Below are 13,463 nucleotides of genomic sequence, written 5' to 3'. Positions count from 1 at the left end.
GAGCTCACTGAGAAACCATGAGTCCAATTCTCTGTATTACACTGACTGAAACACTTTGCAGTCTTAGATATCTACTCCACAGGTTACACTGCTGTGACTGAAAGCAGAATTGGACAAGAGGTTTCTTGAACCTATCTATTTTGGGGCTTACTTGTATTTTAATGGTTTGTTTCAATCCTCTGTTCTCTTTGGGGTTCTTGAAAAAGAACAGCAACTAAAAACTGAAAGTTTTAAAGCTCTTGAGTAGTGGAGGAAATGCTAAACCTGAAGCCTTATTTTAACAAATATGATTTGAGAAGCTGCAACAGTTCTAGGAGTCTAAGCTCTAACAACTTGAAACACAACAACTCCATCAGCCACCTGCCTCCTATAGGCACTTCTTGCCCTAGTGTCCTACAAAACACGCGGATCACTAGCAGCCTACACATGCTCATGCGTGTTTTCACTTTGATGGCTGTTAATAGAAGTGCTATTTTTACATTAATGAATTACATGACCTGCAAGTTGCAGGTGCTGTGTGTCCATTTTGTTGTTTCATTCTCAGATCTAATTTATTTCCTACATCAAAAAAAAAAAAAGCAAAAGCAAAAGCAAAATCCAGTATTATTAACACCCAGATAAATCAAGCAAAAGCAGGGTGTGCTTCCATGTAAGAGCTGAAACTATCTTTAAGGAGAATCTGCAGCCTTACTTTTCTTTGGAAGCAGAATTTAAACTTTTGGTCTGTTAATGATGATATTCTTCTGGACCTGAAAACTTGGAGAAAAGGGTTGTTTCTATATTAAGATTGCCTGTACAAATGCCATTCATCCCACGGGGAATTCCAATGAAATCAGCAGGGTTTATCCACATAACGTTTATTTGTTATATAAATAATAAATATTTATTCATAGCTTTGTAAAACTGGCCAATTGACCACCTCATCAAAGAAACAAACTCTTGCAAATTCTACTGACTTCAAAGGAGGTAAGTTAATTTATATCAACTTATTATTGGGCCATAAATCAGTGGTTGCACATACGACCTTCCTCCCCAGCTGTTTAAATGCAGACTGACTCAATACTGTTTCAGTCCAACATTAGAAAAATGCACTCAAGCCTGAAGTAACCTTTTGATTTGCATTTCACGTCCATTAGGGACACAGGACACAGTACTTAGAGGAAAAGTTACGTGTGTTCACCATTGTCACTGTTGTCATCCACCAGAATGATCTCTTTGAGCAAGTGCGACGGGGTATGATTCACAACGCTGTGCACGGAGCGCAGGATGACGGACAGCGCCTCGTTGACAAATATAAAGACCACGGAGATCTGGGGCAGGTCATCGGGGTAAGTCATCTGTTTGCACCTAGAGGGAACAAAGGAAGAATTGAAGCCCCAGCAAAACACTGAAAACAAATTGTCCCCCCATCCTCCTTCGCTCTCCAGCACACGTGGATTTGCCACCTTGTTCCTTCTAACCTACCTGGATAAATGGCAGCTCCGAAGCAAAGCTTCATTTGAGTGCAAATGAAGACCCGGCAAAAGCTGAAGAGAAGCGGCATAGCTGGGGGCAGCTAATTTTTCATCAGCTTGGTGAAAACACAAGCATATCTGCATGCATACAGATTTGTAGGGGAACGCAGTTTCTGGAGGGTTAAAAGCTTCTCATGAAAACCACGGGAGTATCAACGACTCTGCTCAAAAACACCCTGGAAAACCCCACCATGCTGTGGCTTGCCCGTGCTCCCGAGGAAACCTCTGAAGTTCTGCCATTAGCCCCGAGTTAGATCTCATACTCATAAAACCAGGACCTACTCAAGCAAACTTTGGATTTGCCCAGACAAAGAGCATTTGCTTCCATTTCTGAATTGTTGCTTGCGCAGCAGTAACAAACATATGATGCTTGTTTGTTGTACAGACTTGCCTACAGTGGGACATTTATAAAACTGATTTGCCCTGTCTGAGACATCACCTCGGTATCCAGCTAATTGCTGAGATTCCCAGTTCCCTCGTGTGCTTGCTCACTGATGCATACAAGTCACCATAGACCATTCTGAGAAGAAAAACTGAGGCCCGGAGGAGGGAGCTGCAAAGTCACGCAGCACAGAGCAGAAGCGCTGCTTCCCCCAAGCACCATCCGTGCCCCTCTGCAGCACCCTGCTGCTTTGTTTTAATGAAATTCTCTCCCACTAGCAAAGATGCTAACTTTAAAAAATTACCTACATGTTCTCACAGTCAAAAGCCATTCAGAATTACCATAGCAATTACTAAACCTGCTCTCTAAAATACTGCTAATGATATCACAGAAAATGACTTCTCCTGCTCTTATCAAACTTTCTGACCTCTTTGCTCATTACTTTGGCATAATGATCACTTTTCTCCCCACTATCCACAGTTATTGGATGTAGGGGGAGAGCAACCGCTTGACTGTTGGGTAACCTCTGGAAATCAGTTATGAATTCTAGAAAAGAGCAATTATTCATAATTCCTACTCATCCCAGCACTTTTTGCTGAGAGACCTGGAGTACTCGGCATTGATTACGGTGTTACTATGGCTACGTCCTGGCTGCTTGCTAGTGACCTGCACCATAAAGACCACCACTGGGTCGAACTTCTACATAGGATTGGTATACAACCTAAAAATAAAGCCAGAACAAAGACAGAGATTTACAGGAGCTGTGACTGCTCTGATATAGCCTCCTTTTTGAATTTCTCTTTGAATGTGATTTTCCTCTTGACCACACCAAAGTATCAAAGAAATCCATCAGGAATATTTCTGTAACACAAAACAGCCATCAGCTAAAAGCACGGACCTTGCAAGATTTCCCTTGATTAGGGACATCTTTGATCTGGCAGCAATTTGCCTCCGTGCCTCACTTGTATCAGCAGGGCACAGCAAATTGCATTTCAGTAAATCAGACAGGTACCAACTAGTGGGTGCATCGCCAGGGAGAGTGAGGCAGAGGGAGCCCACCCAGGGCCACGTCTCCCGCATCAGCACTTGGAGGAGTAGGGAAGAAGTGAAGGAAAAAAAAGCATGGCCAAAGCCTGGGGAGATGAAGGGATGCTGTGGCAGAGGAGGAGGAGGAACAGGGAGGATGAGAGGGCAGCAAAAACAGCATTTGCAATGCAGAGGGGCAAGCAAGGGCAAGGAAAGATGGGCACAGGCATTGGAGGTAGAGTGGTAGCTGTAGAAGGAGCAAAGTATCTTGGCTAGAAAATAATTGCAAACTGCTGAAATAGTGCAAGACCACAGTGGTTTAGGCTGGGCTTCCTTTGCCTTCTGATCAAGAAATTTTGCTGAGTTTTTCTGAAGGAAGAAGTATTTGTTTTTCCTGGTAAGTGGACTGGAACGCCTGGGGACCAAGACCTACTTTTCTGTCCAGATTGACAGGTTAGGTAGGGCTAATCTCCAGCCCTGTTTCTCCATCCTCCCACATATGTTCTGAGAAGATCAGTATTTCCAACTCAACATCTAAATCATAACCTCCACTTTTGATCTATCCGTTCTTCCTCATATTAAATCAATGCATTATTATCCTAAGAGCGATTCTAAGTGCTCTCCTGTTTACAAGGCTCTATTCCTGCCTTGGGGCTCAACAACTACCCACATTACAGGGCACCACTGGGCTGCTTTTGATAACGGGCTGTTCTGAATTCATTATCCCTCCTGGGTTAAGTCACTCTTGTCACTTCAGACTGTAACTTCCTTCTGTGAATTCTCCCCCTTCTCTGTCAGCAGGACATAGCTGAAAAACTGCATTATGTCTGTATTTGGAAAGAGTGCTCCAATCATCACATATTAGAATATCTAGGGTAACCCAATTACAACAGGAATACCTAGATGAACAAAAGCAGATCTCAGAATTTGGCAGAGGTTAAAAAGGTGTCGTAATTTTATCTATTACAGCAAGGCTGAAGAACAGCAAGAAAAGCTGTCCAGCTGAGTAAACTTTTCAAAGTATATTAATGATTTAGGAGTTTACTTCCTGCAGATTTCCAGTCAACCTTGGACTCTCACCTCCTTCAGTCACTTCCGAAAATGAGATGGATGTGCTGAGGTAGTCAGGGAAAAGTACTGGTCCACTAACAAACACTTCAGAGGATGTCTGAGAACACCAGCAATCCCAGGCAATGGGCCTTCTCTGAAAAATCAGTGGGTGCTTAAGTGCTTTGTTGGATTGGCGCCCAAATGTTTCCCAATGTATTCTGTAACTAGATCCCAGCCGCAGCAATTTACAGTTAATACTTCCTTCATTCCAAGAAACCCTAACCAGCAATTGACGCTCCAAGCCAAACAGTGACAGTAGCAATAGTCGCACGCAATTATGCTCCACCATCAAAGAACAACTATGCCCACCATACCGTTACAATGTCTTAACAACTTCACTCCTGCCGGGATGCTGACAACAGACGGAGTGCATTGCAATGGATAACCCAGTCACTTGTGCCATGGCAAGCACAGCACAGACTCTTAGAAACAACTTCAGTAATACCTGATCAGAGCCATTCAATCTTAGGGCATAAATATTATGGAATAACTTGTAAAAAAATGCAACAAATGGTTTGTTACTGATTAATTGCTCTTTGCTGGCAACACAAAGCCACTCCAAGATCCAAAAGCTTTGTTTTTCCTCATTTGAAGGGGCAGGTTATTGCTGCAAGCTGAACATGAGGCCTTTCAGCCACAAAAGAGGGACACAGGAGCCTAGATTTGCTACATGGGGATGACAATTACACTTGCCACTAGGCACCTTGGGGCTTGCACCACTGGAATATGTGCTCATGGTAGCTGCCATGACCTTGCCAGTTGGTTATAGCTTCTCACCTGTGACGGACTGTGACGCCCAATTAACTACACCACCTGCCTTTGCTGACATTCAAGATTCCTGATGTCTCTGGGCCACAAACAAAATTGTGTATTCGTCTGGAAAGCCAACATGAAAGAGAAAGGATGAAAGTGAAGTTCTGCTCTTTCTGACTTCTAGGGCGTATCAGACTAACTTGATTCGTCTTTCAGTGAAAAACAGAGCAGCAGCCTCCCCTCCCACAGCAATGTGCTCTTCCCTGCATGAAATGTCGAGAAGTCAGAGTGTCAGGAGGACATGTGAAGTCCTCAGGGCAGCCCTTGACTTTGGTCTTGAGGAATGGCGGCAGATAAGAGATCACTCTAGAGATGTCTCAGGAAAAAAGTACGGCCATAACAAGTCTAATTAGTTTTAATAAGCCATAAAGCATCCTCTCAGAAAACAGTTGGAGCAGCTGTCTGGAGGTGGAGCGAAATCATTAGGCAGGAAACCTATGAGCTACAGATGGAGAAGCTTAACATCAAACTCAAACTTTAACCATTTTGAGATGAAAAGTAACCAGAAGATGAAGACCTCAAACTGCATGAAGGTGTCCCAGCAAATAGACCCTGACATGCTTCAACCTGATCACCAAAAGGACTTAGTTAAGAATGTAAGAAATCATCCATTTCTGGCAGCACCGATAACGTGCAGTAAAGTGCATTGGTGTTTAAGGCAGCCCTTCGCTGGGCGCAGAGGCTCACTGCCATGCTCGGAGAGTGCACAGCACGTGCACTAAGTCCAGCACTCAGCCAGGGAAGAGGGAGTCCTGCCAAGCTCTCCACACTTTCCTGCTGTAGGTCTGATCACTTACGAACTGCAGCTACCGGGTGAGCAAGGACAATTACAATAATTGAAAGTCAAACCCTAACCTCATTAACATCTGTCTAACACTACCGAGTTCAGAAGAACTTATCAAAGAGCAGAGATTTGAGCTATGTGGCAGTTAGCGACGGTCTAGCTGGCCAGGCATCGCTCACATTTGCTATTACTCTGATCCTACATTAGTACTGCAAGCTGTCATCAGCTTTTACAGTGCACAACTGGCAACTGAATTCAGGTCTGCACAAGGAGCAATGCCTCTCTCCAGGGCAGATGTGTGCGCTGCAGAGAGAAGCATGCCGCTGGATGCATTTAGGACTAGCGATTCCAAGCAAAGGCTGATGATGCCACAGCTAATCATTTCCATGGGCCAGCTGAGAATGGATTTGACCTGATATGCGAAACAGCCCTTCAGGCACCTTTCATACAACACACCAAGCCTCAAGCCTGAGGCATTCTGCTGCTGTCTTGGGAAGACTCTTTGAGGGTTTTTGCTCTGTATTGGCTACCGCAGAGCCTGGCTGGCAACCCAGAGGTATTTCCTTTGTACATGACAGAGCGCTGGATGTCAGATCCTTTTTCTCTACTCTGGAGATGATTTTCACTCATGGTCTCCCTTGCATAGAACTGGTTTCTCAGATTAACATTTCCCAGCCCCTTAAGACCAACTGTGAGCACTGCCTACACAGGCATAAAGAAACCAGAAAGACTCTCCAGCTGACAGACCAGAACCTTGTAAAAAACAATCATGAACTACCAAAGAAAAGGTTGCAGATTAGAAACTGGGGCATTGAGAAAACAAAAGCTTCTCAGCTGCACATCAACCAGTTCATGGCAGCCCTGTGGGCTTGTAGGCAGAAGAGAGAAGGAAACCTTTTGTCTAAACCTTCATTCATTCCTTGATTGTTTTTGCTCTATTTGTATCTGCTCCAACAGAAATGCATGAAGTCCCCTCTTTATCCAAGCTGGTCTTCCATTCTGTTGGAGTTGCACTATTTTTTGTGAAGGGCTGGCACTACAGCAGTGCTGGTAGTTCAGTGGATTACCAGGGAAAGAAAATTTTTCCTAGTCCCCTTCTCCTGCCTCCTCTCCTGTCTGTAAACTTACTAACATCAAAAATGAGTTTTGCTTGCAGACCTTAATATACTTAGTTTGGAAATGGAGTTGGCAATACATTTAGAGACTTCTGACAGCTTTACCCTTCAGGAAGAAATGCAAACAAAACTAAAGCTGCTTCATGAATCTTTAAAGTATATAATACAGGATATGTTTTTCCAATGAACCACTGGGATGGAGATGACAGTGAGTTTCTCTCCTTCACAAACTTTTAGGGCCTGCAGCAACCTCCTTTGCAGTTCTAGCACAAAAGCAAACCCAACGTGCTCCATCCTGGGAAGACTGCACGTTAGTCTGCGTTCATGTTTTATAACCACAGCAGGAGAAAGAAGAGGAACAAGCCCTTTGGTGGGCATACGGTCAATGAAAGGAGGAAAATAAATATTAAAAAAGATGATTGAATCCTTGCTCATTACTGCTAGCAAATACTACTTTTAACCACCAGATCAATGCATATTGTGACCCCAGTTGAACCCAAGGCTCAGATTAATCGCACACTCATGCTTACCTTTTAGTACCTAAATGTTGCTGTGACTTCAGGGGGAACAGCAGAAGACTTACGACAGCTAACTCGCTAAATTTAGAGGCCAGCTCAATGCCTGATTTTTTTCTCCAGAAGGCTACTGAGGCTTTACAGCTATTGCTAGATTTAATAGTAACTTTTCAGATGCAGAAATAAACTGGCATTACTCTCTTGTTCTGCACTGGCACAACAGTGAAAATGTGACAAGTGTAAACACGTCCTTTGCCAGCACGGGACTCAACTGCTGACCAGTCAGCGGCAAAAGCAATGACAGGCTACAAAACTGATGAGCTTCATGGATCCTGAATCCATCAGGCAGAGGATTCCAGCTCCTTACTAATTCTTCTTCTCAACAGAGGGTATTAACTGTATTACTCCATAACATTCTCTTTCTGTTGAGGATGGATTTTTCTCCCCTATCCAAAAGGAAAAAAAACAGGAAACTTTGGAGTTCAAGACTTGCTCCAACTTTCTCCCCATTTTCAGCTCAAGGATGGCGCTCTGTACGAATCACATAAGTACTCACACATGTGAAGAAAGGAGCACTGGTACAGAAAACTGATGCTCTAAGTACGTTGAAAGAAGCAGCTCTTATATTTACAACTAATCTAAAAAGAAGCCACAGCTGCTTTCATAAAAAGTCTATAAAATCTGGTAAGGGGTGTCTTCACCATGGCTACTCCTTCCCAGACCTGTGCTGCCCAGTGGAACAGCTTTCATTTTGATTTATCATTACAAAAGAAAATCAACACATTCTCCTTTTTCCTCACCTGAATTTATTTGGGGATGTGCAGATACAAGATAAGGTGCAATCCTGGTTGGTGCTGCAAGCTTGCTAGGCAGCTCCATAAAGCCATCAACACTGATGAACAGTTTTGGGGGCAACTGCTTTACCTCCCCCTAAGTGACAGCAAAATAAATTGGGATAGTTTTTCCTCTACCTCTGCAAGCACTATGACACTCCTGTCAGTATTTGGACATTCGGCATTAATACTGACTTCCTCCATTCATTCATTTTTGGGTCCTCAGCAAAGCAAGGGTTTGCCAAAGCAACTAAAGCCAATTTTGAGCCCTAATGCCTGAATCTTTTCAAAAGAGCAAACAGAATGACAGTGCTGCAAGAACGAAATGTAATGCCAAAGAAACGACTGCCTTTTCTACTGCTCCTGTAGGTATGAGAGATCATCGTCATTGTATGCATTGTTTAAAAAACTCCTATGTCAGGACTTTACAGTCTGCAAATGGTCAACTTAGCCAACTAACTTTGATCTGACTTCAGTTGCTCCCTTGGCTACACTACTTGCTCCCAGTCCTCAGCAGTTAGCCTTGAAGAAGAAGAAATTCATTAAAATAAAGACACGCCCCTAACTGTTCCTGTGTGCATAATGCATCTGCTCCTTATCCCATGGTGCTTCAGTGCTTCATATTAAAGGGGAACCAAGGGAAGTCAACTAGTACTATCCATCCTCTGCTTTTCTGGCACACAGTGATGTCCATGGTCATTTTCAGGGTTATAATAAACAGCGATATTAAATCTACCCCATACTGTTGGAATTCTCAGCAGCTCTTTTCTCATACCTGCTTGCCTTTTTCTCTTATTTTGCACTCAAAAATCTAAGAAAGAAATCACACATATTCCTCAGAAAGAGATCAGGCCAAATCCTTGTTCCTGTGCTAATCTCGAATACTTCCTGTATCAGTGAAAAAATGTCCTTTAATATCGATCAGAAACATAACATGGGAAAAAGGTAACATCTTGTTTTCTGTAACTTTTATGTGAGTTCCTCCCAATCCTTCTTAGAAGCTCCTTGTATTTGCTGTGGCGGGAACTGATTTGTTCAGATCAATTGCAGCTTTACACTGACGTGCTGTGTACAACTTTAACAAAAGGTGTTTCAACAGATACCAGGTTCCTAAATGCACCCTGACAGAGGAATTAGGAGAATGACAGTCTGCACAGGCTGATTAACCTGTGCTACGTGAAATCAACCCCCCAAATAACTCCTGTGCCCTAACCATCACATTAATTCCCCTTGCAACAGAGGCATGCGTTTCCCAGCATCCTTCTGCTCCTAGGAATTTCCCACATTCTCAGACTGAACAATTGGACTTCATGCCTGTATGATTTGCAGAATGAGGAACAGCAGCAGCTTTTTTTTTAAAATAAAAGCCTTCTAAGCCTTAGAACTCTCTCTTCTCCATCCCATTTCCTGAGGAAAAAAAAAAATCCAAATTTATAGGAATTTCTGTCCTGTAATACAGAGAACCATTTCAAGCCAGGACAGAGGCAGATCCTCAGACAGGATAAAGCTCTCCATGAAGTTACACTGGGAACCATGGGACAGGGGTTTTCTGAGAGTTAGATAATCATTTTTGTCCTTTTTTGTTTCTTTTTAAATTCCAAGCCTCTGCAACTGGGATTAATTTATGCGCACAGTGCAGTCAGTTTGGATAGAAAAAAACACAGAACACACACATGGATCTCTTGTTTTCTTACACCATTACTGCTCTACCAGGCTTGACTCCTCCCTCCTCTCAGACAAATTATTTGATTTGTATTGTAGAAAGCCTTAAGAACTGGCAATCAGGGACTGATGGCCCAATACATATGTGTGGTTAACATATGAAGGTGGTCCCCACTCGCAAACAGTATTAACCCCTTAGATTTCAGATTACTAGACTCCTCAAAAGCAGCTGCTACACATATAAAGTAAGAGGCCCTATATCTCAGGGAGCTATTTCTGATTTTCTCAGGTAAATATCATCAGAAATACATCATCATGGTCTAATATTTGTATCTATTTAGACAGATAAAAAATGCTAGAACTAGTTCCACTCACTTTTAAAACAAGCCCTTTCATTAACATGAAAAACGGCTAAAAACTCACACTCAGATCTTTCTATAGTCGAAAGTATTTGTCTTTTTTTGGTAACTTAACTTGAATCACCAATATGTTTTGAAATACCATCTGCAAGAAATTTCCACTCTATCCCCTAGTGTGCCCATTCAGATCTGCCTGTGGCTGTATGCACGCTGCATCACAAAGCATTACGCTGATTAGAAATTAGCAGAGAAGCCGAAGTCTGCTTTCAAATGTTCTTCAAAAATCCCCAAAGAACCTACAGCCCCCATGCATGTGACTCTATTCTTATTTTTAATGGTACCACACTTAAATTTAAAAAAGACCCCAACTAAATTCCAGATGACATGTATTCTGCCTAATTTTATGTGATTTATTGGACACTAAAGATCATCATTCTCAAGATTTCTGGGAGATCCTGGTCCTTGTTCTAACTGGACTTTTAGCTTGCATCCTTTATGAGTGAAAACTTGACAGAGTTGCCTTAAAAAATAAATACAAACTTGGTCTTGCAAAGTTCTGCTTTGAGATTTGGGATCTCTTTGCACTTGAAACTAAGTAGAATATAAACATCAGTGAAAAATCAATGAAGTGATACTAAATAAAGGACAAAACTAGAGGAATTTTACCTATTGACACTAGCAGGGCTTTGATTCCAAGTTCCTGCCAGCAAAATATATTCAGAAAACATTACCTTTTGTGCAATTTTTTTGAAACTTAATTCAGGGAACTACAATCTCTGTAGAGGACAGAGACTACAATCTCATCTCAGTGCTTCACCAAAACTAAGGCCTCATATTTTGAATAGGGAAGGTTCACAAGGAGTTATTCAAGAAGCCAGAAAATCTTTCCTAGAATGCATTCACAGAATGGGCTGCCACCCTGTGGCACCACTTCCTGCTATTGCCACCAGTGGTGGTTACTCACCAGCTGGCAATGTGGAGTCAGCTCTTCGGTTACATTTCCACCAGTGATTTCCAGCACATCTTCCCATTGAGAAATGCTCTGCCACCCAAGGGGATGCATCAAGATCCCCCAAAAGGATCTTTATGGCAAAGTATCAATGAATCCCAGCATGTTTGCAGCAAGTGAGAAGATAACAGCCCAGATATCCAGAAGTAGACGACCCATCTTAAGATACCACCTTCTCTGGCAATATCTCAAATCTTTGCACTTGAAGTTCATGCCAGACATAATTAAAAAAAAAGTGGAGTGGACAAAATCACAGGAATAATTTTCAATAAATAATGTATAAGAGTAATCTTACCATTTTCCATTTGCACAGAATAGGTTGCTGTATCCTTGAAGCTATTTGTTATTCTGATAATAATATGTAAACACAGAAAGTTACCCTTGACTATTTAAAATTTTGCTGCAAGTATTTAATATTAAAAATTCAAGGTACCTTTGTTTGATGTTGACTATCTCAATCCCTCAGCTGGCACTGTTAATGCTGGACAGAGGCAGAACATCACATTGTTATCTAGAAATGTAGGGCAATAAAAAAGTTTTCAAGGTAACTACTGTAGAGCTCTTCACAGATTTCATTAAGGGCTTGCGGTCACGTTGCATGTGGCGGCGAGGAGGAGGATAGAGGAATGCAATCATTTCCCACTATTACTTCAGCTAACAATGTTTTTTATGGTCTCGGGAGGACATACAACAATGTTTGGCAAACAATCCTTTCTTTAATGGGCTCCAGTGTGTTTCACAGGAGACCTGCTTTAATCTCTGGTCAAATCCAGTCATGTAGCAGAACGTTTCTTTCTACCCATGTACAAATACAGGGCGGTTGGAGGAGTAAACATGCAAACAGGAGGTCAGTCATGAACCGAGTAAACCCCCCTGAGCTTGCTCTGCTGATGCCACAGCAAGAAGCTGTTAATACCCTGCTGTCCCAGTGATTAGGAGGCTGGTTTTGGGTTGAAGCCCAAAAAGGGAGTGTGACCCCGCTAATCAGAGTGCTTGGTGTCTGGAACTGATGCAGAAGCCAACTGAGCTAACGAGCAATGGCCTTGAAAAGTTTAAACAGTAGTCACAGGGTTTTTCTCTTGCTTTAAATAGATTGGTTTCTGTCAGAGTGAAAACAGACCAGGTTTATGGTATGCGGGAGGAATTATGGTTCAAATAGTCCGGTGTTCCAAGAACAAATGCATAAAGAACATTGATTTAGCACTGAAAATGGGAGTATTAAATCCACGATGTTGAGATGCTTTCTATGGCATGGAGCAGAGAAAGTGGCAGCAGCAGCTGTATGTTTCTAAAAAGGCATGTCCCTCAGAGGTGGGCAGAGAGGACAAATGAAGGTGCACGTGCTGCATGGACTTCGCTCAGAAGACGGCGGGGGAAGTTGCCTGAGCACCTAAGCTTCTGTATAGCTGGTGGTGGAGCACATCCAAAGGTCTCAATGGACTTTGGAGCAAGACCCTGTAGAATAAATCACTGGGCAAAACCAGCTCTGTCAAAATCTGCAAACAGTCAGATGCTGAAGTGCTGCTCAGACAATACTGCGCTTTACATCTTTCCCAGTGATACTTGCAGGATTCTTCTTAGCGTATTCTGTTTTGTGAAGTGTCCTATTCAAGCACGCCTTACCTTCATTAGGGTTACTCACACACTTAAAACTAGAAACATATTTAAGTGCTTCATTGGACTGGAGCCTAACTGCACTTTCACAGCTTTTGTTTAAATTAAAGGCTAGCTAGAGGTGAACAGCACAGTATTAAACAATTTCATGCATTTAGAAGTTAAATGTTAACAACACTTTCTTACCTTCTAATTATTTCAGGCACTTCAGAAAACTGCATTTTAATTTACTTTTGGCTACCTTTAGAAATAAAAACAATTTTAAAAAGTCCAGGCACGCTTGCTGTCTACTACAAAGTTAATACTAGGGCACTCATTTCACAGCAGCAAAACACTTCAACGTATGGGGAGTTTTTATATTTACAAGCTCTTACCTTACTTCACAAAAACAGGTCAGCATATGCTTACCTCTCACTCAGGTTGACAGAAATTAGGCATGTCATAAGCCAAGCAGGGTACTTCAGTATAATTATAAATATGGATGGGCCAGGGACATAGGCTGGTATTTTCCTGAATTCATGTATCTATGGCTATTGTACTTGAACACTCATGCACTGCTCCTGCCCATGCTCTCCTTAGACAGCGTTCCTTTTTCTGCTCTATGTTCTCTGGCGCTTTTTCCTACTTTCCCATAGAAATTTTGAAGTCACATCCTCAGTGTTTGGAGACTGAAAATAATTTGCAAGCAGAAAGAAATCTAGAACTGTGTGGTCTGCAGTGGGGGAAC

General features: G+C 42.3%; 1 protein-coding gene across 1 annotated transcript in view; it reads right to left on the bottom strand.

Annotated features, from left to right (window-relative positions):
* GALNT9 (polypeptide N-acetylgalactosaminyltransferase 9) overlaps positions 1-13,463 on the bottom strand; it is a 157,221-nt gene that overhangs the window by 99,607 nt on the left and 44,151 nt on the right. Inside the window, exon 3 of the mRNA XM_067307006.1 lies at positions 1,181-1,347. Coding sequence (XP_067163107.1) covers positions 1,181-1,347 — 167 coding nt within the window. The remainder of the gene's footprint in view (positions 1-1,180; positions 1,348-13,463) is intronic.

The sequence above is a fragment of the Apteryx mantelli genome, chromosome 17, assembly GCF_036417845.1.
Source record: "Apteryx mantelli isolate bAptMan1 chromosome 17, bAptMan1.hap1, whole genome shotgun sequence".
Classification (NCBI taxonomy): Eukaryota; Metazoa; Chordata; class Aves; order Apterygiformes; family Apterygidae; genus Apteryx; species Apteryx mantelli.
The sequence above is the reverse complement of the archived record's forward strand: the minus strand, read 5'-3'. Positions and strand labels throughout refer to the sequence as shown.